A 24,320-nucleotide genomic window follows, 5' to 3' on the forward strand; every position below is an offset into this window, starting at 1 on the left:
CAGGCAGTACATGGTTAGTTTCTGAGTTGTTACACTAACCTGGTTGTTCAATACCAGTTGTTGGACATGCTCTGGCATTGAATATCCAGAGTTAATCGAGTTCATGGCTGTGAACGCTTACAAGCTGCTTACCACCGTGGGCTGAATTTTGACCCTAATGTGCTGTAGATTATATTTTCAAGTCTATGCATGTTATTTTCCATATAAATTAGACCTGTTAAAAATGAAGGTGCAAAATCCATAGGCACTCTTTACCTGAGGGAGTTTTCTAAGGAAATTACATATATAATTTCCCTCTGAAAATTAAGTACAACATGCTCATGGCCTTGACACCTAGGTAAAGAGTTGGAAGATTGAAGTTGGAGTTGGGGAGGAAGTGACGTCACCACCCGAAATGGCTGCCTGAGCCACGAGCTCCGACTAGCCCCAAGCTACCAGGACTCCCACTGATAATACCTTACACAAACGCGACCTCTAAGTACGTAAGAATTGCATCTGAAACCAGCGGTAAGCGATATATGAATAGTTCCAGAGCCCCGAGAGCCCCGAGAGTCAGTTTACAAGCGTTCGCATATAAGGGCCCAACCGCGGACATGAGCGCGCCAACACTTGAGCTGCACCAGCCAGACTCCCGAGGGGGCAGCCCAACGCAACTTTCCCCACCGTTATTCGCCACGGGCGAGGGACACTTGCCAGAGGAAAACCGCATGCAAGAGATTCGGGGGTGGCTACAGGAAATAAAAGCAGATATTATAGCAGCAGTGCGAGCGGACATTACTATGCTGGGGGCGGAACTTCGCGGAGAAATTGGCGCGTTGGGTATAAGAGTAGCTGAAACGGAAGACCGATTGGAAGAACATACTGAACTACTCCAAACTTTTGACGCGCAACTCCGGGACGCCAAGCAGGAGACTCAGCAGATCTGGGACAAAGTAGAGGACCTAGAAAATCGCAGTCGCCGATGCAATGTGAGATTTCGGGGCCTTCCCGACACGCCACAATACCTAGACTGCGAACTGACTATACAAAAACTTGCTAGCGCATTACTTAAGGAACGCCAGATTATTAAAGATCCCGCAGAAATTCAACTGGTACGAGCACACAGAGCCTTGGGCAGCATGAACTCAAACCGTCCAAAGATATCATTGCCTGCTTTAGCGATTTTAAACTAAAGGAGCAGATAATGCAGGCCTCGCGCACCACACCAGGATTTCAATGGGACTCCTATCATATAGAGTGTTACCAGGATTTGGCTGCTACTACATTGAAACGAAGAGCGGAGCTTCGACCCTTTACGAAATTCCTCGCTGATAAAGGCATCAAGTACAGATGGGGCCATCCATTTGTGCTTAGATTTTATAAAGATGGGAAACAACATCAGGTCCGGGACATCGCAGAAGTAGCGGAGATTTTTCCGGAAGACGGACCAAGTGGAGAAACCGCGACATCAACGAAACAGAAACTATCAGCAGGAGACAAGCCACGCTGGCAACGAGTTACTGCAGGAAAGGGACGGCTACAGCGCCAGCACTCGGGTACCCAGCTAAGAAGAACTGAAAATACAACCCGAACATAGAGCGCAATTCATGCTGCAGGGAAACGAGATAAGAGACCTTAAACTGATGACTATAATGTTACAAATGATGATTTGAATTTGGCTAAAAAAAAAAAAAAAAAAATAGTGTAAGGCAATGTACACAGGCAGGAATGGCCTGACAAAGATATAATACTCAATTGCCTGATGAAGTGGGGATCAAGCTGTTTACTGATAATAAATGAGGGGGGGGGGTCACTTTCTTCTCTGACATCCTTATGAGTATAACACAGGGATGTCTTATGGAGGGTAGGGCGGGTATGGGAGTTAATAGTTGGGGGGGAATAGTTCAGATTATCATCAAAATGAGGGTTGGGGAGAGAGAATTACAATTAGGTACAGTCCAGAACCAGAGGCGATGCGATGAGCTAGACATAACAGTAATAAGGGGGGGATGAGTACTCTAACGTGTATGACCCTTAATGTAAAGGGGCTTAATTCACCGGGAAAACGTCAGCTCATGTTTAAAGAGATCCAACGCCTAAAGGCAGACATAGCATTCATTCAGGAAACACACCTAGTTCAGACGGCTGAACGGCTATGCTGTGCAAAGAGAAATCAGCAAATATTTTTTGCATCTAACTGCCTGGAAAAAAAAAAAGAATGGAGTATTGATAGTACTCTCTCGTAAATACCCCTGGCAAGTACAGCGTGTGATCAGAGACAAAAGGGGTAGATACCTATTGTTGATAGTGAAAACGGAGGGGGAGACACTATCGCTTTTAAATATCTATGCGCCCAACGACCAACAAGGGGCCTTCTATCTAGACATGTCGATACTTCTTACTAAATATATTGAGGGTACCCTACTGATTGGCGGAGATTTTAACCTTACGCTACATCCCACGTTAGACAATACCACACAGGGGATTCGATACTCACAAGCTGACCGGGCCCAATTACACAAATTTATGAGACAATGGCAGATAGTGGACATATGGAGGCAGATCAATCCGCAAACGAGAGGGTATACATATTATTCGGCGGTACATAAATCTCAATCTCGCATAGACCTATGGCTAGGGCCACCGACTTTACTTTCCACTGTAGAAGATATCCAGATACATCCTAGGACATGGTCAGACCATGCTCCGGTGGTGCTGGAGCTAAGGAGGAAAACACGAAACTTGGAGAAGCCACAATGGCGCTTCAATGACTCGTTGCTAGCAGATCCGGCAATAGTCACTAGGCTAGAAGCAGATATCAAAGAATACATTGACCTCAATGATAATGGAGAGGTGTCTTCTGGAATACTCTGGGAAGGTTGCAAGGCCGTGATCAGGGGAAAAGTCATCTCCATCCAGGCACATGTTGAGCGACAGGCGAGAGCACGGACACAGCAGATACATGCAGAATTGATGGCCCTTAGTGAGCGAGCTACCCAGCAGGGGGAGACAGGGGACATACAACACCAGATGCATAATTTAAGGATGGAACTTAGGGAGCTCCAACTGGCAGAGATCACTGAACAATTGCAACGAGTAAGACAGACCTATTTTGAATTCGGGAATAAGGCCTCACGGCTACTTGCCCATAAATTGAAAAAATGGTCTACAAATACACATATCACCTCGATTCGGGATATAGACGGGAATATGCATACCACACGAGACGACATTGGAGCGGTATTCGCCCACTTCTATACAACATTATACCAATGTGAGGGGACCTTAGATCAACAACAGGCCCAAAGTTATCTAACCCACGCCATGCTTCCTCAGTTATCACTAATAGAGGGGGAGATGCTCTCAGCCCCTATTACATCAGATGAGGTGGTATGGGCGATACGAGACCTACCACATGGCAAAGTGCCAGGGCCCGATGGCTATACTAATAAATTTTATAAATGCTATAGTAAGCAATTGATACCATTATTGGTCCGAGCCTTCAATGAAATTGAACTCCAACACGAGTTGCCGGCTACCTGGAGATTGGCAAATGTTATAGTCCTGCAGAAACCCGGGAAGGATCCGCAGCAGTGTAATTCCTATCGCCCAATATCACTCTTGGGATCCGACTACAAAATCTTTACCAAAATATTAGCTAAAAGGCTACAAAAGTTCATGCCGAAATTAGTACATGGGGACCAAACGGGCTTTATTGTAGGACGGCAAGCATTTGATAATGTTAGGAGAGCACTACATTTGATCCATGAGTCAGTTAGCACCCGACAACCCATGATGCTCCTTTCATTAGATGCAGAAAAGGCGTTTGATCGGGTTAATTGGGCCTTCATGTTTGAAGTCCTGGAACATATGGGCTTTACGGGTCGATTTCTTCTTTGGCTTCGACTACTATATGCTCAGCCATTGGCGGTCTTACGGATCAACGGGTCTAGTTCCCGCCCTATCACATTAGAACGGGGAATGCGGCAGGGTTGTGCGTTATCACCATTATTATTCGCCTTGACCATGGAACCTTTAGCACAACACATACGCCAAAATCCTTACATACATGGTCTAAAGATAGGACACATAACCCATAAAATCATGCTATTTGCGGATGATGTCCTTTTAACGGTGACAACCCCTAGCGAATCGTTACCTCAGGTAATACAAGAATTGAATCACTATGGTCAGTTATCTGGGTTTCGTGTGAATATGGCCAAATCAGAGGTTTTAGGACTTGGGATACCACAGACGGAAGAGGGCTTGTTACGGCAGCAATTCCCGGTCAAATGGGTTACCCGAACTCTTAGATATCTGGGTATTCAATTAACACCTAACTTGGGGGATCTCCATCAGGCTAATTTCCCGCCAAAGCTTCAGGAACTTTTTCGGGATCTAGATAAATGGGAGGGCTTAGAATTATCTTGGTTGGGAAGGGTGGCAGCTATAAAAATGATGATATTGCCCAAGCTGTTATATTTATTTCTCGCGTTACCATTGCCAATGCCGAAGGGTTTCTTTCGCCAACTAAATCGAAAAGTTTTTGCCTATATCTGGCAGCATAAACCACCAAGAGTCAGAGCAAACGTCCTATACCAATCTAAAAAACAGGGTGGTATGGGAGTACCAAACTTCGCCCTATACCACCAAGCAGCACAACTACGAGTGTTAGCGGAGTGGACTATTGGTAATGCAAAACCATGGCTCCAGGTGGAACGGCATTGGATGGGGCTCGCTGACATGCGCTCCATTATATGGCTGCCAAAGAAGCAGGTTCAGGCATACATTAGGAAAGCCCCACTAGCTGTACAATATCCCCTACAAACTTGGTTGGCTATACGGCAGCGATATATCCCCAACAGATTATATTTCCAACAGATGGCCATAAAAACCGCTCCCGGTTGTCCTCTGGGGATGGCCAATCCACTTTATAGTAGTTGGGAGAAGAAGGGACTGAACACATTAGGGCAACTATGGGACGAGGGACAGATGATACCATTCACAGATTTACAAGAGGAATATGGTTTGCCAGCGTACCACCTATTTCACTATAATCGTATGAGAGACTATATAAATAAAAGGGCAAAAATTGAACTGTCCTTAGAGGAATTGGCCATAGAACAAGCAATAAGGGTGGGCAGCCACCGGGGATGTATCTCTCGCCTCTATAAGGCATTGCTCTATGATAAGAAGCCTATACTACACTATCTACAGCGGTGGGAGAAAAACCTACAAATAACAATAGAATACACACAATGGGAAAAAGCCATGGAGCATATGTTGCGGGTTTCTATATCTAGTTCAATGATAGAAAACAGTTATAAAATATTATATCAATGGTATTACACTCCTCAGCGATTGGTAAAGATGTATGGACAGGGGTCTGACAAGTGCTGGAGGGGTTGTGTGGCAGTGGGGGACATGCTGCATATTTGGTGGACATGTCCAAAAATACAGCTTTATTGGGCAGAGTTGATTGATGTGTTTATCCAAGTGACAGGAGTGCGGTATCCTCAAAAGCCGGAGGTCTGCTTGCTACATGTCCGCCCCCCAGGGGTACGTCTTTTAGACCATCGGCTCACTTCAATATGGTTGGTGGCGGGAAAAATTATATTGGCTGCACAGTGGAAAAGCTCAGTAGCACCGCCTGTGATAAAAGTAATATATAAGATGGACTATCTATATCAAATGTCTAAAATGACAGCTTTACGATCTGGACATGTAGCAAAGTTTAATAGGTTATGGGAACGATATCGATCATGGAGACTAAAATCTAACATAGACCTTGATGCCCCTGAGCTCATTGTCCCAAGACTTTGAATGCTTCTGGATGTCTATCTACCGAGCCTCAATGCTTTCTAATGGCTGAGGGCAAGATGGGGGGGAGGGGGGAAATGAGGGAATATTCTATATGTTATTTTATACTGTTCAGTATTTAAGTTTGAGAGATGTTTAATACACTGTTGCTATATAATGACTTGATATCTGTACAATATTTTCAATAAAAACAGAAATTTGAGAGGAATACTGGGGAGAGGGGAGGATATGGGGAAGGGGTTTAAAAAATTAAAAATGTATGTTTGGCACTCTTTATCACCGAAAAGTGGATGGTTAAGCTTTGTAATCAGTACTTTGGTTTTCATGTTTTTGCATGTCTAATGTTGTGCCAATAAACAGATTTAAAAAAAAAAAAAGAAGTTGGAGTTGGAAGATTATCCTCTGGAGGGTTTATTATTTATATATTTATTTTCAGTAGACCAGGCTTTGTGCAAAGAACTTGGCATTCAGGAAGTTCCGGCTGCAAGTTTTAAAAGTGGCGGTGGTGCAGGCACAACAGAACAAAAAAAGCACATAAGGACCTTCAAGACTGGGACAATCATGTTGTTTATTCAAAAAGACCCAACACGGACCATGTTTCGGTGGAAATCCGCCTGCGTCAGGGGTCAAAAAAACATCCCAACTTCTTTAATGAAAAATGCAGACAAACCCTTAATAAACAATACAGAAATTTCATTATGTAAACACATAGTGACAGCGTTACTCAAGGTTCCGCACTTTTATGGCTGTTGGCACAGATACTAGTTTACATGTTGAAATTTCTGTATTTATTGATTTGTCTGCATTTTTCATTAAAGAAGTTGGGACTTTTTTGACCCCTGATACAGGCAGATTCCTGCCGAAACACAGCCCGTGTTGGGTCTTTTTGAATAAACAACTTATGATTGTCCCAGTCTTGAAGGTCCTTCTATGCTTTTTTTGTTCTGCTTTGGTTGGTGTACTCTTGATCCCTCTCTGTCTTTCCTCGGTGGTGCTGGCACAGGCAGAGCAGTGCAGTCAGCAGTGGAGAGATGTGCGCCTAAATTCTAATCAGTGCCAATTATTGTTTGTTAAGTGCTGGTATCAGCCCTCATTAGCTTCTTAAGCTCGTTAAATTACGCGCGTTGTTATAGAATCTGCACCGATTGTGGCATGGATCTCTAGGCGCGCTATACAGAATCTGGGGGTTAATGCCCAAATTAGCACACAGTAACTGTGCTGTCATGCCAGTGCGGTAATTCACATTAACTGCATGCCATAGTAAGAAGCAAGGCCTGAATATGTTATGGGATGTCCAACCGGCATCTGAAACTGAACATGGCAAAGACTGAGCTCCTTGTCTTTCCACCCAAACCCTCCTCTCCTCTTCCCCCACTCTCCGTCTCTGTTGACAACGCCCTCATCCTCCCCATCTCGTCAGCCCGCAATCTCGGAGTCATTTTCGACTCCTCCCTCTCCTTCTCTGCCCATATCCAGCAGACAGCTAAGACCTGTCGCTTCTTCCTCTATAATATTAGCAAAATCCGCTCATTCCTCTCTGTACAGGCCACCCGAACCCTCGTCCGCTCACTCGTTGCCTCTCGTCTTGACTATTGCGGCCTTCTCCTCGCTGGTCTCCCGCTTGGCCGCCTATCCCCCCTTCGGTCTGTCCGGGATTCCGCTGCACGTCTTATCTACCGCGTGAACCGATACTCTCGTATCGCCCCTCTCCTCGGGTCGCTTCGCTGGCTCCCGGTCCGCTACCGTATACAGTTCGGGCTTCTCCTGGTGACCTTCAGATGCGCTCGATCTGCAGCCCCCCATTACCTCTCTTCCCTCCTCTCCCCCTATGTCCCCGCCCGTGACTTCCGCTCTCGGGACGGATCACTCCTGTCTGTGCCCTTCTCCGCCGCCGCTAACTCCAGACTCTGCCCCTTCTGCCTCGCATCACCTTATGCCTGGAACAGACTCCCCGAGCCCATATGCCATGCGCCCTCCCTGCCCATCTTCAAGTCCTTACTCAAAGCCCATCTCTTCTCCTTTGCTTTTGGCGCCTAACCACCTTCCCCATTCATGATACCTACAATGACTACATAGCGTGTTACCTTTAGATTGTAAGCTCTCTTGAGCAGGGACTGTCCTTCCCCATGTTTTAACTTGTACAGCGCTGCGTAACCCTTGTAGCGCTATAGAAATGCTAAGTAGTAGTAGTAGTAGTAGAGATGGGCTCCCCCTACATAGTCAAGTCAGCTGACGGAAACAGTGGAAGGCGGAAAAAGACAGGGAGACTTCAGTGCCGGGCAAAATAGTGGAAAATATTCTAAAGAATAAAATTACGGAACACATAGACAAACATGGTTTAATGGGACAGAGTCAGCATGGGTTCAGCTAAAGGAAGTCTTCCCTCACTAATGTGCTTAGTTTCGTTGAAGGCGTAAATAAACATGGATAATGGTGAGCTGGTTGATGTAGCATGTCTAGATTTTCAGAAAGCTTTTGACAAAGTTCCTCATGAGAGACTTCTGAGAAACTTACAACGTCATGGGATTGGAGGAAATGTCCTGTGGATTAGGAATTGGTTATTCGACAGAAAACAGAGGGTAGGGTTAAATGGCCATTTTTCTTAATGGAGGAGGGTGAATAGTGGAGTGCTGCAGGGATCTGTACTGGGACTGGTGCTATTTAACATATTTATAAATGATTTGGAAATCAGTACGATGAGTGAGGTGATTAAATTTGCAGATGACATAAAACTGTTCAAAGTTGTCAAAACACATGGGGATTGTGAAAAATTGCAGGAAGACCATAGGAAACTGGAAGACTGGGCATCCAAACGGCAGATGAAATTTAATGTGGAGAAATTCAAAGTGATGCTTATTGGGCAGAATAATCCGGATCATAGTTACCTGATTCTAGGGTCCACCTTAGGAGTCAGCACTCAAGAAAAAGATCTAGGTGTCATTGTAGGCAGTACGCTGAAATCCTCTTCCTAGTGTGCGGCAGCAGCCAAAAGAGCAAACAGAATGCTAGAAATTATTAGGAAAGGGATGGAAAAAAGTTCAAGAATGTTATAATGCTTCTATATCGCTCCGTGGTGCGACCTCACCTTGAGTATTGTGCTCAATTCTGGTCACCGTATCTCAAAAAAGATACAGCAGAATTAGAAAAGGTTCAAAGAAGAGCGGCCAAAATGATAAAAGGGATGAAACTCCTTCCAAATTAGGAAAGGCTAAAGAGGTTAAGGTTCTTCAGCATAAAATCCTAAGTGGTGTAGAATGGGTAAAAGTGAATCGATTTTTCACTTTTTCAAAAAGTACAAAGACCAGGGGACATGGAAATATTTTTAAACAAATAGGAAATATTTTTTCACTCAAAGAATAGTTAAGCTCTGGAACTCGCTGCCGGAGGATGTGATAACAGTGGTTAACATATCTGGGTTAAAAAGGTTTGGACAAGTTCCTGGAGGAAAAGTTAATAGTCTGTTATTAAGATGGACATGGGGGAAGACACTGCTTGTCACCTGGATTGGCCACTGTTGGAAAAAGGATACTGGGCTAGATGGACCATTGGTCTGATCCAGTATGGCTATTCTTATGTTGTTATAAATGCTGGGAAAGAGGGAAAAGAGTTGGGGGTGAATGATTGAGAAGGGGAAACAGGGAAGTGGTGCAGAAAAGAAGCAAGGCAGGGAGGGCAGTTGAAGGAAGGAGTAAAATTGAAGCTTTTTGGAGACAAGGGATAAGGTGTGGAAAATGGAAAAGAGAACTTTAGAGGCATGAGAGATGAGGTGAAAAGGGAAGGATAGGAAGATGTGGTGTGAGTGAGGATCAAGAGATAGTGGAAAGTGATGGAAGACTGGAAAGAAGATGATGTCGTAAGTGAAGCTGAAGGATTTGGGTGTAGCGAGAAGAAAAGAAGTGGCCTTGAAGGGAAGAGAGATGGAAGCCTAGAGGAGAAATGTGGAGACACATCAAATGAGAGGGAGAATAAGGGAAAGAGGTGGAAAAAGAGCTGTGGTCCCTAGTAGCGGTAGTTAGCAACACCACATGACCGATGGGGGTTTGGGGGGGAAGGAGAAAAGGAGGGGGGAACAGATTGTATACTTGTAAAGTTATGTACACTTCAGTAGAGCAAACCCACAGAAAAAAAATTGGAGGAATATATATTCCTTTTTAAAGGGTGTCAGCACAAAATCCTTGTTTTATGATTGCACTGGAATGTCTTCTGAATAACACTGTAGTACTCTGATTATTATAGTGTATGCAATGTTTTTCATTATGTTGTAAAGCAATGTACAAAAAACATTCTTGAACTCAAAGAAGGAATGCTGCCCATGTTAGAGTGTCCAGTGTGATGAGGCTGGAAGGGTTCAGTCAAATCCCAGAAGTGATGCCCTTGAACCTGGATTGTGAGGGACAATGTCCGGTGAAACCTGCTGACCATAGAGTTAGGCCAAGGACCAGAGAACACTAGTGCCACATGAGCAACATCATCTGTATTAGGGAATTTAAATAATAAGAGGTAAAGAAGGAAAAATAAAACAATGTTAATGCTATTAAGGCAGATAACATTTGAGTTTATTAGCAATACTAGTCTGTAATTTTATACTTTAAGGTTCAAATACATATACAGCACTTGATAGAAGAGAAGTTTAAGGCAGATTTGGAGACTGCCATGCGAAATCCTATTCTGTTTGGAGATTATAGAACTGCGCTGCGTGAGGGTGAACCTCGTGTCTATGAAGACATCCAGGACTATGATGCAGCAAAAGCTCTCTTCCAGGTACCCTGTTTCAATGTATTGCCTATAGGGGGTCATTTTCAACCGGCTACACTTTAACCTGTGGATATGGCATCAGTTCTGGAAGGGAAAATACACACACTTTTGCTTTTGAAAGTTGCTTAAGGTAGAAGTACTTGAGAGATTTGCTCCTTCCATCTCTGCGGGTGATATGTGCACTTCATTGGCTCCGCATATAGAGCAAATAGGATAAACTATCCATCTGAAGTTATCAGGGGATTTTTAATGGTACCACTTGGAATGACTGTGCCAATGAAAATCGCTGTGACTTTAAACAGCTATCTGTTTAAAAGTTATGCATTTATTTTATTTAAAAAATTTACTAAAACTGTGTATTCCTTTTATACAACAATGTTCTAGTTGAATTCCTCTCAAATATATAAAAACAATAAAATGAGTGATCAAAAATTAAACATAATAGACAAATGCACAAAATCATACTAAACTTCCCCTCTGTCTGTGGACAGACACATTCAAATGCTCTCTTTCATCCTGGCTTCACACTTCATTTTGAGTATCCAAATGCCTGTGTAAAAAGAAAGGCATTTATCTGCTTACTGAAAGCAAAATAATCTGCTTGCAATTTTATCTCTACTGGTATAAAATTTCATATTGTTGAACCAATACTGAAATAGGAGAATTACACATCACAATTAGGGGGTTGTTTACTAAAGCTTAGCTCGAGTTATCTGCAGATAACTCCAGCTAAGCTTTATAAACAGGGGGGTTAATTTTGCTCACACAATAGATAGCAAGATTAATCTCATTGTCCCTGCAGGTTGTAAAGAATATGAGAATTCTAATGACATAATTCTGACAGATTCTTAGGCATATCTTCATACAAAATCTGACACACTAATGAACTGACTTCAAACACTACCTCTCCCTACCTGTTACACTTGTGGTGGAAACTGTGAGCCCTCCAAAACTGACCAGAAACCCACTGTACTCACATTTAGGTGCCCCCTTCACCCATAAAGGCTATTGTAGTGGTGTACAGTTGGGGATAGTGGGTTTTGGGGGGGCTCAGCAGACAAGATAAGGGAGCAACAGTGAGATGTGTACCTGGGAGCATTTATATGAAGTGCACTACAGTACCTCCTAGGATGTCACATTGCTCTCCTGGGATGTCTGGGGGACCAGTCTGCTAAAAATGCTGGCCCCTCCCACTTCTCAATGGCTTAATTTTCTACATTTTTCACTTTTGCATTTTTTTTAATGGCCTGAAAAAAAAAAATAGACATTTTGCTTTTTCGAAAATGGTTACATTTGATATTCCAAAGTCCGACTTAGACGTCATATCGAAAATGCCCCTCTTGGTACTGTAACAGAGTTGTTCAAAGAAATTAATTTGACAACAGACTGATAATAGACTATTACAGTGTGAATTAACAAGTCCTGCCATTTTCCTATTTATGCCCTTTTCTATTAGGAAATTCTAGAGGAATATAATGAAGCTAGGGCCAAAATGAACTTGGTGCTCTTTGACGATGCTTTGGAACACTTAACTCGTGTGCATCGCATCATCAGGATGGATCGTGGTCACGCTTTGCTCGTTGGTGTTGGAGGCTCGGGAAAGCAGTCCCTTGCAAAGTTGGCTGCATTTGCAGCAGGATATGATGTAAGTTTCTTTTGTGCAAAATGCATTCTTGACATCTTCTTATGAGGAGGGTGGAAATGATTTTACAACCACAATAATCTTCCACTGTGATGAGGAATCTGGCTTTAAGCTCAAGGAAACTTATCTTGCCTTAGCTTCCTATGTAGTTGGTTTGTGAGTTGTCTTTTACTCAATTTATAAAATTGAGGGATTTGCGCAGAGGAGAATTAGGTCTAGCCAAAGGACATCTGACCACCTAGGTGAACCTTCAGCTGTGCACCCCCCCCCCCCGAGTAGCTTTTCCCCCTTTTGTCCAGCATCTTTCCTTCCTTCCTTTCCTTACCCTTAAGTGTTAAGCGTCTCCCCTTCACTACCATCCAAGTGTCTTCATCACTCCTTCACTATTCCTCCAAGTGTCCACCTCACTCCTTCTCTACTCTCCTAGTGTTGAACCTCTCCCCTTCCCTACTCCCTTCAAGTATCCAGCCTCTCCCTTTCTCTACCTCCTTTCAAGTGTCCGTTCTCTCCCCTTCTCCATGCCCTCCATATGTCCAGTCTCTCCCTTTCCTTACCCCATCTTTGAGATGTCTAGCATTTCCCTCTCTGTTCCTTACTTCCCTCCTCCTTCAAGTGTCCAGCCTCTGCCCTTCTCCACTCACTCCACATGCCCAACCTCCATTACCCCTCATCATTTCCCCTTCTTTCCAACCCAAGATATCTATCATTTTCCCTTCTGTTCCCTTCTTCCCTACCCCCTTCCCTCCGCAGAACAATTTGATGAGTGGCACCAACGTGTTAGCATCTCTAAACAAGACTCGGTACAGCCGATGCAGAGCCTTGAGTATCTATGCATGTTCAAGGCTTGACGTTTCCTGTCCCCTCTGAACTTTATGTTTTGGATGGGGTGAGACCTGGCAGGCTTTGAGCCACAGGGGTGATCAAGGTCCTGCACCAGCTGTTTAGAGATGCTGATTACTGCAGTGTAGGTACCACCACCTCCCCAAATTGTTCTGCTCTAGCCAGATGCTTAATCTGCCTAGTGGTCAGGCCAGACTTGAGAGGAAGCATGACCAAGCTCCCCAGTAGATGGGTGAGAAAATAAGGGGGTTGATATTCAGTGTGGTTTAAGTGGGCAGGAGAGGCTTCTGCCTGCTGAGAAGCATACTGAGAGGGCCGTCCTTGGATTTTCAGCATCCCTTAAATGCATAGTGCCACTGAAAATCTGGTGTGATGTCACAGCAGTGTCCAGAGTTGGGTGGAGCTGGAAATATATGGACACAGGCAATATTCAGTGCAGGTATCTGCATACCTAACTGGAGAGATAGGACTGCTTTTTATGTGGTCTGATCTTTGCCTGCTGAGGTACAGTACAGTCTCGATTATCCGACGTAAATGGGACCGACCCATTGTCGGATAAGTAAATGTCGGATAATATGGAAAACGCTGCATAAGCCCCATGAACAATTCATAAACAAAGGCATAGAGTCCCCAGTTTTCAAAAATTGTTCTAAAACAAAGATTTTTAATAGAAATAAATGTGATGACGACACTGGGGATGTCTGTCAAATATGCTGGATAGTTGGGTTAGTGAAGGTCGGATAATCGAGACTGTACTGTATGTGGATACCGACATTGAATGTCAGCCAGCACCCAGATATTCAATGCCAGTGCCTGGACATGGTCCAGCATTTAATATCCGGGTCTAATTTAGCCCGTGGCTGTCAGCGGCTTTAAAACTGTCCACTGTCATGGGCTGAATATCTCCCCTTAAGCTTATTGCAGGTATCTCTATCAAGCAGTGTTTACTTATAGGACAGTAAAGAAACATGACTCCTTTTAAGACTTAGGTTAATTTATTTGGTTTCAGTTATTTCAGAGCAAGTAAATAGCCTTTATAAAATTACCCCATGCAGCACAAAGGACTAGATTCTATATATCATGCCTAAAAAATTGGTGCCAAACGAAATGCGCCTAGGCTTATTCTATAGAGTAAGTGTAAATTTCCATGCGGTTTATAGAATACGCCGAGCACCCTTCCATGTGACTAAATTTAGTCGTGGGCAGTTATGCCAAGTAAAACTTGGTGTAAATGCCGACGCTTAAATTACACACAGACCGGGTGTATTCTATAGCAATGCACATAGATTTTAGAAATGCCCACAACATGCCCATGGCCATGCTCCCTTTTCAACTATGCGACTTAGAATGTACGCACGTCACATTATAGAATACATTTAGACAGTTCTGTGTGTAAATTCTAATTAATGTCAATTAGTGTCAATAATTGTTTATTAAGTAGCAATTATTGGCGCTGATTGACTGGATAAGTAATTAAGTTGCACGTGCAAATCCAGAATATGACTGGATTTGCACGCACAACTTAAGTTGCGTTATGTAGAATCCGGGGAAAAGCCTGTAGACCGAGACATCATGAGATTTTGTGCAGGTTAATATATTAATCATTAGACCATCAGTCATGAAAATAAATAAATCCATCTTTTCCATGTTTGGCTGTTATAAATTGTGTGGGTGAATGCATACAAGTATGTGTGCCACTGCCAACTAAAGTATTGTTATTGGATGGGCATTCCCAGGAGTGGTGCTCGGGCAGAGCTGGATTGGAGTTGCTTTATAAAATAGGGGGCCTTTTACTAAAGTGTTGGCGCATGACAACAGGCTTGCTTCGTGCCAATCTGGAACTACTGCCGGGCTACCCCAGCTCACACCATTTCCAGTGCTACAAAAATATTTTCTGTTTTTGTAGCGCTACTGCTTTACCACCTGGTTAGCGCGGGAGCCTTTACCACCACCTCAATGGGTGGCAGTAAGTGCTTCCCCCAAAATGGCTGTGTGGCAAGTGGTTCACTTACCACACGGCCATTTCTTTTCCAGAAAAAAAGACAGCCTTTTACCCGCTGTGGTAAAAGGGGGCCTCAGCGTGCATCACAAACATTCGCTGACGCTAGCGTAGGTCCCCTCTTTTAAACTCATTCACCAGGGCTATTTTATGTTTATTTTTACATAGCAGAGCCTTTAGGACTTTATGTTGCCTGTAGGCCCATGGCTGTTTCTCCTGTGAGATACTCAGCATAAGTCCATAGGACTGTCTTTTTACTATAGGATTGAACTATACCAGTAAATTTGATTTTTTTTTTCATGCATTAGGTGTTTGAAATTGTTCTGAGTCGAGGCTATGGAGAGAACAGTTTCAGAGATGACTTAAAGAATCTGTACCTCAAACTTGGCATAGAAAACAAGAAGATAATTTTTCTTTTTACGGATGCCCATGTAGCTGAAGAGGGATTCCTGGAACTCATTAATAATATGTTAACATCAGGTGAGTAACATGGAGGGGCATTTTCGAAAGAATATCCAAGTCAGTATTGGAATGTCCTGCTCATAACGTCAAACCCCCCCCCCCCCATTCATTTCACAGACATTTTCAAACAAGAAAAACTTCGGGATTTCCTGTTTGTAAATATGTGAGAAGGATATTCTTACACCGAAATCATCAAAAATGAATAGCCGTTTTCCAAACTGAAATGTCCAAAATGTGAACGCCAAAAAACCAGGCAAAAAAATGTCTGTCTGGCATCATTTGTACAAAAATGGCCGCACAGACATCCCTGCAGAGCAGGGGGGGGGGGAACTTAGTGGTCAGTGCAGTGGATTTTAAACAGGTACAAATCCCACCTTAATTCATGTATATGTGATTGTGAGCCCTCCAGGACCAGATAAAAACCTGCTGTACCTAAAGATACATCACAACAATAGCCATCATTCTTGCAGGCCTCTTATTAAATCAGGTACAGTAGATATTTATTTCTATGTTCTAGGAGAGCTCACGTATTTGTATGGATATAAAAGAATTAAAATGGGAGTTATATCTGGGTACTACTACAAATTCTTCGGAATAAGTAGAATACAATATCAAAAAAATAGCAACAATTCTACCTTATATATGTATCGTTTGGGGGCAACCAAGGCAGGTAATAATGAAAAAAGTGGAGAAAAAAAGACTTCAGAACAATTGGAACTTCCTCATTTTTCAAAGGACATGCCTTTTGTTTAAAGAGGGAACCATTTCAATCATGTGTCTTCACAAAAAAAACTCCACTATATCAAGCACTGCCTCCACAAACGCATAACACGGAGACTAAAATTTCAAACTGTCCAAAAGTATCAAAACATATCAAAAAATATTGCTTGAAGTAGGTACTTATCTCCACTGAGGATATCTTCACGATTCACTTCAAGTCCAGCCTCGTACCTAAAACAATCTTAAGATTCCAAACAGTCCCACGATACATCACACCGTCTCCAACTTTCTCAGGTGCAAAATGGCGGTCCCATTGTTTAAAGTCCACTGCACTGACCACTAGGCTACTCCTTTGCTGTCATAGAGCCTGCACTGTCACTTTATTTATTTTTTTTATTTGTTACATTTGTATCCTACATTTTCCCACCTATTTGCAGGTTCAATGTGGCTTACATAGTACCGTAAAGGCATTCGCCAATTCCGGTATGAACAAATACAGTAATGTTGTGGTAGAATAAGGTTCGTGTGTACAGACACATTAGGGAATCGTAGAGAGGAAGAGTTATTATATGTCCATTACGATCTTTGGTTTCGTTGTGTTGCAGGGTACAGGCATTTAAGTTGGATAGGTAGGGTATGCCTTTTTGAACAGGTTAGTTTTTAATGATTTCTGGAAGTTTAGGTGATCATAAGTTGTTTTCACGGCTTTTGGTAATGCGTTCCATAGTTGTGTGCTTATGTAGGAAAAGCTGGATGCATAGGTTGATTTGCATTTGAGTCCTTTGCAGCTTGGGTAGTGGAGATGTAGGTATGTTCGTGTTGATCCTGTTGTGTTTCTGGTTGGTAGGTCTATGAGGTCTGTCATGTATCCCGGGGCTTCGCCGTAGATAATTTTATGAACCAGGGTACAGGGCGGTGGAAGGGGGTCAGTAACCACTGGGAAATTAAGGCGGGGTTATGCCTTTTTCCCTTCAGTGGTCAGCTCCTCAGTCAGGTCACCTGTTTGCACCCTGGACGTGATTGAAACAGGTCTAGGTAAAAACGTCCTTTTTTTGCTTTGGATGTTTCTTCCCATTCCATTATCACTGAAAGACATCCTAGTTTTGGGCCTTTCCTAGTCTCGCCCAAAACACATCTCCAACATGTCCCCTTGCTATTTGGATGAACTGCAGTGTAAAACATCCAAATTCTGCCTTTTGAAAATCGCGATTTGGACATTTCCAGCAGAGGGACATTTTTTTTGGCCATTTTCAGACATCCATCTGAGATGTTCAAGGTTCTGGACTACAATTCACCTCCTAGGGAGGCTGTGACTGTCCCTCTTCACAGGATTCTTCAAGATGTTCAGGTGAAAAATTGGGAGTCCTCTTTGTCTGTCCCAGTTATGCCCCAAAAAATTGACACCATGTATCGGATTCAAAGTACACCTGGATTTTACAGGCCACAATTGCCTCATCAGTCCTTGGTGGTTGAATCCATGCTTAGCAGGCTAGGAGCTCCAGGGATGTTGCCTTGGCTCCCCCAGACAGATAAGCCTAGACACTAGATTCATTTGGGCATAGGATGTATCAGGCCTCAATGCTCATCTCCCACATTCAATCATATCAGCTCTACACCATTTAAGTGCCGCTGAATATCAGCAGATAGCCTCAAAAAAGCGATTTAACTTCCCCTGAATGTATTCGTTTTTGAACAAATATATAAAAAGGACACCAACATCACTTTATCTTCCATATCAGAGATCACAAGAAACACATGTTGTGTTATACCTTCTAATGTATAATGTGTAATGTACACCCTATCACCCCATATGCACACTCATCACAATCAATTTCCCTGTATTCCCCCCTCTCCCCACTTCACTCCCTGGTGTAGTTCTTACAGTATTTATTGGACTTAGGGTGTGCTGCACAGAACTCTGGTGCTGTAGGGAACAGCGCTGGAAAAACATTGGCTGATCACTGAGTTGGAATTATTTATTTATTTATTACATTTGTATCCCACATTTTCCCGCATAGCAGTAGGCTCAATGTGGCTTACAGGTTCCTGAGAGGAGAGTACCAACTCCAATCAATGCTCAACACTAACAGCGTGCAAATTATATGCACACTGTTAGTGTTGAGCATTGGTCAGTAAAGGGGTCTGAGCATTCCTGGCGCATGCCCACAAGAGCTGTGCAGTAGGCACAGCTCTTGTGCATATGTCCAGTGACTGGACCTCCTCCTAACCCCCCCCCCCCAACCAAAAAATCCCTGAAGGTCCAGTGTACCCTCCGACCCCCTCCCCCCCCCGCAACCAAAAAACAGTGGCCATGGTGGTCTAATGACCCTGCCCTCATCCCTTCCACATACTTTTTATCAGAGGCAGAAGGAACTCTTACTCTCAACTGCCTCTGGGCACTCCCTTCTCAAAATGGCAGTACCCAGCCCTTGCTTGGTGCATCTTGGGATGCACTGGGAGGGGGGGGGGGTCTAAGTTCCATATAAGGGAAAAGCTCCTTATAGGATACTTAGGCCCCTCCCACTGCATCCCAGGATGCCCCGGGGCTGGTGCAGCAATTTTGAGAAAGGTGGGCCCAGAGGCAGGAGGGAGTAAGCGTGCCTCCTGCCTCCAAAAAACGGTATGGAGGGGTCTGGAGGACTTACTAGACCACCGCGGCCACTGTTTTGTGGTTGTGGAGGGGGGTCGGAATGGGGTCTACTGGATCCCCGGGGATTTGGGGTCCACTGTGGTTTGGAGGCACAGGGAAGGGTTTAGGGTAAGGGACCACGGCCTGACTTTCCTGTCAGTCCCTGAGGCAATCAGTGCTTAGAAACTGACAGGAAAGTTAGCAGCAGACACTATTGACGGCTGTTGGTAGTTTCTAGTTGTTAGGGCAGGGATTTCCCATGAGCCATTTCTCTGTTCCTTGCACGTAATTGCTAATGAACTCATTTTAATACTTGTGAGCTCATTAGCATGGGACTTTTGGTCACTGCTTCTGTACATGGTAAAGCAATGGCCGAAATCCTCTGTGCATTGCACGCAAAAAAAACGTTTCATTTAGACTGACTAAAACCAGTCTAAATGAAATGTTGCAATCCTGGTTTGCTTTGAACATCGGGCTCTTAGTCAAATGTCTCCAGAAGGGTGTCCAGACATTTTCGAATTTATTCATTCTCTTTTATATCATTTCTGTCAGTTTCTCCATTTCAAAAATTTGCAAGGCTTTTTTTTTTTACACTCAGTTCTCCTGAGGGGTATAATGTCCTTCCACTTAGCTACAGCTAATAGGCGGGCATAGGTCCACTAACTGTGGGATGACCACTTCTCTCTCCTCTAGGCTCCACCCCAACATAGCAACTCCATGCTGTTCTGGTATCACATATCTAACAATTTTCCCCATTTTAGCCCACGGCACCTTATGCCTGGAACGGACTTCCTGAGCCTTTACGCCTAGCTCCATCTCTACCTGTTTTCAAATCTATGCTGAAAACCCATCTTTTCACCACTGCTTTTGGCTCCTAACCACTACTCAATTACCCTATCCTTGTTCCTTCTCACCCAGTGCTTTCCTCACCCTTGGTTGTCTTGTCTGTCTGTGTTTTTAGATTGTAAGTTCTATTGAGCAGGGACTGTCTCTCTGTGTCAGGTGTTCAGCGCTGCGTGCGTCTGGTAGCGCTATACAAATGTTAATAATAATAATAATAATAGTGGTTATTTCTTTTTGAAAATCTGTCCTTTGAGGCCATTCCATGGCACTGACATGTTTCAGCTTCCTCAGAGCTCAGAAAACCTACAAAATATTTCTAAGCATGCATTGTGAGTTGCCGTGCTTCAGATACCTTACAAATCCTTTGTTCTTTTTTCTCCCTATGGCTGAGCTCTCTCTACAGATGATTGTAAAAGCTACCAAGGAGACATTTTTCTCCCCCTGTCTTTCCCTGTAGTGTTATTCCTTTCTCACCCAAACGTTTTGTGTATAATAGGAATGGTACCAGCACTTTTCCCAGATGATGAAAAAGAGTCTGTCTTAAGTCAAGTGAGAGATGAAGCAAATAAAAATGGAGTGGGGCCAGCCAAAGAGAGCGTGTGGCAATTTTTTGTAAACAAGAGCGCCAACAATCTCCATATTGTCCTTGGCATGTCTCCAGCGGGTGATACTCTTAGAACAAGGTGTAGAAATTTTCCAGGTAAATCTCATTCTTCAACTCAGATGTATAAAGAAGTACTCATTATTCATTGCTTGCTGTATTTATGGCACCCGTATGTATGGCACAGATGTGGAACACTTCAGTTATTTAGCTCTGAATGTTTTAAAATTGCTTCAGGATTTTTAAATGATGCAGTTTGAAAAATGTGCAAATAAATTGAGAGTTTATAACTTAGTCACAAAATGTAACATGCTATAATTTACATATGATTTTTATGATATTGTTTTAAAAATATTATTTCTTTAATGGGGTTTAGGGTTTGTGTGTGTGTGACTGTGTGTGTGTGTGTGTGTGTGTGTGTGGGGGGGGGGGGGGGTTATAAGTTTGGGATCCAGACCTTCTATTTGCCTTTGTGCATCATAGTACTTTGTTCAGTTTTGCTTTGTTGTGTTTTTTTGTTCAAGAGTTGTTGTCTTGTTATTGAGATCCTGAATAAAAAAATTGTTGATATTAAAATGTTATTTCTTTATTGAAAAGGTCTGGTAAATAATACAGGTATTGACTGGTTTCTACCATGGCCACCTCAAGCTTTGCATGCAGTTGCTAATTCATTTTTAGGTAAGTAACACACCTTTATCTTTACATCTTTAGTCGTTATTTACAGTATCAGGGGAATTCTATATATGGCGCCTAATGTGAGGTGCTACTTCCACGATGAGCTTTCGGCACAGAAAAGCATTCTAACGGATGCAAAGTGCCGAAACGGGGCAGAAATGGCAGATCTGTGTGAAAATACACTAACACACCTATTTACAGAATTGCGCCTAATTGTTTCCATGCAGATCTGCAAAGGGGGTGTAACGGTGGGTGATACATGGGCGGGTCAGGGGTGTTCCCTTAAAATGCAGACAGTGTTATAGAATAGTGTGGATCCGTGCCCAGCTTGCCCACTGGGATTTACACCTGGCTCCAGTTGGTGTAAATCCTTGAACCCCAAATTGAGTGCAGATCCTGGTGCTACATGCTATTCTATAAAGGGAGCCAATCCTGGAACGCCCATTATAGAATACCGTTCAGCACCAATTTTTTTTTACGACAGATTTTGAGCGTCATTTACTAAATCCAATCCTATATGTATTGTTTCATTTTAAGTTCCTGAATCACCTTTCTAGCACACTTGACAAGTGACTCACCAGCACAGCTATCTGGGTTCAAAACTAGGTTTTAAAAAATTGTCTGCCCTCTATACAGGTAGGTGTAGGCTTAGTCCCTAATTCTATATAGTGTGCCACAAGTTAGGTGCTCAAATGGAAGTTAGGCGCCCAAATAGGGCCCTTTTACTAAGCTGTGGTAAAAAGGGCCCTGCGCTAGCGGTGGGGGCCATTTTTGTCACGTGCTGTGGCCCTTTTTGCCGCAGCGGGTAAAAGCTGAAAATAGCCATGGCCATGCGGTAAGATTTCTCTTATCATGTGACCATGTGAGGAGGAGCACTTAGCGCCACCCAGTGAGGTGGTAGTAAGGGCTCCCACACTAACCTGGTGCTAACCGGGTAGCTCACGGTGCTGCCTGATTACCTCTGGATAACTGCCATGCTAGAAAATAGTGCCCTGTTTTCTCTAGGGTGGGAAATGGTGCTTGCTAGGGTTGGAACAACTGCTGTCATCCGTGTTGGGCCGGCGGTAGCTCCATATTGAAACATAGAAACAGAGAAACATGAGTCTGCCCATCCTCAGTAACCACTAACTCCTCCTTTTCCTAAGAGATCCCATGTGCCTGTCCCACGCCTTCTTAAACATAAGCTTGCATTGGACTTACCGCCGGTTTGTAAAAGGGCCCCATAGGCACTATTTTAGAAGGGGCCCTTTTATTAAGGCATAGAAGGTCTAATGTGAGCCTTCTGTGTGCTCAAAGAGTACTACTGCGGGACGCACTGAGGCGTCCTGCAGTAGTTTCCCGCTCAGTGAGCGCTAATCTCGCACTAGAAAATGTTTTTTTATTTTTCAGCATGGGAGGCGTGCCCATGGGCGGAGAGTAGGCATGTCTGTGCTAATCGGGTAGTGCGGGCACATTACCGCATGCTACCCCATTAGTGTGGGAGTAGCGAAGGAGCCCATACCACCTCCTAAATAGGTGGCAGTAAGGTCTCCTGCGGTAATGGCCATGTGCTAATAGGAAAATTAGCATGTGCACATTAGAAACAAATATGGTGAGGCAGCCATTTTACCGCCATGCTACAAGTGGCCGCAGTGCTCAGAAAACCCACGTGCTGACATCAGTGCCAGTCACTTTTTAGTGTGGCAAAGGGGACATGCATGTGGACAGGACATGGACGGGTCACACGCTTAGGCTCGGTGCCAACATACACCTGTCTTTTACATTATGTTTGCGTCTAAATTCCAACCTAGACTTTATTCTATAAGAGAATCTGGGCGCCCAGATACCGTTATAGAATACTGTCTTAACGCATAGGTTTTGGGGTCCCAAATTTTAGCACTCATTCTAGAATTGCCCCCTCAGTGCCATTTCACCTCTACTTTTACCCAGTCTGGGGGTGAGCTTTGGAAGTACATGCATACTTGTGCATTTCCAAAAACATGTGCATATTTTCTTCAGGAAAGGTATCTATGAAAACCAGTGTACATGTGGGTATCTTATCTGGGATAGTTTTCAAAGGGAAAACAATGACTCTACTTTCACACTGAAAATGCATCAAAGTGCAGGGAGTGAAGATATGAATGAATTCACTTTCTGTTATGCAATTACCTCCTAAAAAAGTTATCTTTTTTTTTTTGTTACTGCTTCTTTGTTGAGCAAAATTCTCTGAAGTATTTATAATTTTGCTCTTTTTAGTAGTTTTTAAAATTTTTTGTGAAAAAAAAATCAGAGAAACAGCATATACAGCTTTAATTTTTACACAAGGGAAAAGGTTGACTGGGTACCTGAAAATAAAGATTTACCAGGTTGACCTCCCTCGGCATGTGCAAGGGAGTGCAATATTACCGTGAAAATTAGATTTCAGTATTTCAAATTCCAAATTATGGGGTCCTTTTACTAAGCTGTGCTAAAAAAATGAGCTTAATGCATCCAAGCTCATTTTTACCACAATGGGAAATTAGGGCATTTTTCATTTTTTGATTTGCAGGTCATGCACTAATGTTGTCATTAGTGCATGGCACCTGCAAATAATTAAGGCGGAAGCACTTCCTGCTTCCTATTTAGGAGGAGCTCAGGGCTCCTGCAGTTACCCCGCATTAACCAGTTGGCATGCCCTAGTGTGAATGTGTTAGCTGGTTAGCGCGTCCACACCCATTCTCTGCCTGTGCCATGCCCCCTTGCAAAAAATAATTCAAAAAATAAATAGCATGAGATTAGCACGTGCAAATAGGGAAATGTTTGCAGTGCACTTTAGCGCATCCAGCGGTAAGCCCTTTTCAGTTTGCTAAGCCTGTATTGGGGCTTAGCGCACCATGGTAAAAGGATCCCCTATGTTAATACAATCTGTTTTCCTAGATTGAATAGGGCCGATATTCAGCCGGCAGGATGCAGCCCACATAAATGCCGAAGTCGGTCCTGACCCTTGATATTCAATGCTGGGCCGTTTCCGGTGACAGGCATTGAATATCTGGTTTTCTTTGGCTACGCTAACGTAACCAGCTAAGGGCACCTTTTACAAAGCGGCGGTAAGCCCAACACAGGCTTACAGCTCGCTAAAAAGGAAGTACCGCCGGGCTACCTCTGCAGCCCAGCAGTAGTTCCAACCCTTGGCTGGTTACATTAGTAGTGGGCAAAGATAGGGCTGCTATGTATGCGGTCCAATTTGCCCGCTAAACTTAGCCGGTCAGCACTGAATATTGCTGGTTATGGCACGATATAGCTAGATAACGTTTTGGCACTGACCATGAATATTCAGCAGAGATAACTGGTTATCTCGCACTGAATATTTGTGTTTAGGCACCAAAACGCTATTTAA

General features: G+C 43.5%; 1 protein-coding gene across 1 annotated transcript in view; it reads left to right on the plus strand.

Moving 5' to 3' along the window:
- DNAH10 (dynein axonemal heavy chain 10) overlaps positions 1–24,320 on the plus strand; it is a 327,414-nt gene that overhangs the window by 197,324 nt on the left and 105,770 nt on the right. The window contains exons 50-54 of the mRNA XM_030218355.1: positions 10,393–10,560; positions 12,011–12,199; positions 15,344–15,515; positions 20,186–20,389; positions 20,888–20,968. Coding sequence (XP_030074215.1) covers positions 10,393–10,560; positions 12,011–12,199; positions 15,344–15,515; positions 20,186–20,389; positions 20,888–20,968 — 814 coding nt within the window. The remainder of the gene's footprint in view (positions 1–10,392; positions 10,561–12,010; positions 12,200–15,343; positions 15,516–20,185; positions 20,390–20,887; positions 20,969–24,320) is intronic.

The sequence above is a fragment of the Microcaecilia unicolor genome, chromosome 11 (assembly GCF_901765095.1).
Source record: "Microcaecilia unicolor chromosome 11, aMicUni1.1, whole genome shotgun sequence".
NCBI lineage: Eukaryota > Metazoa > Chordata > Amphibia > Gymnophiona > Siphonopidae > Microcaecilia > Microcaecilia unicolor.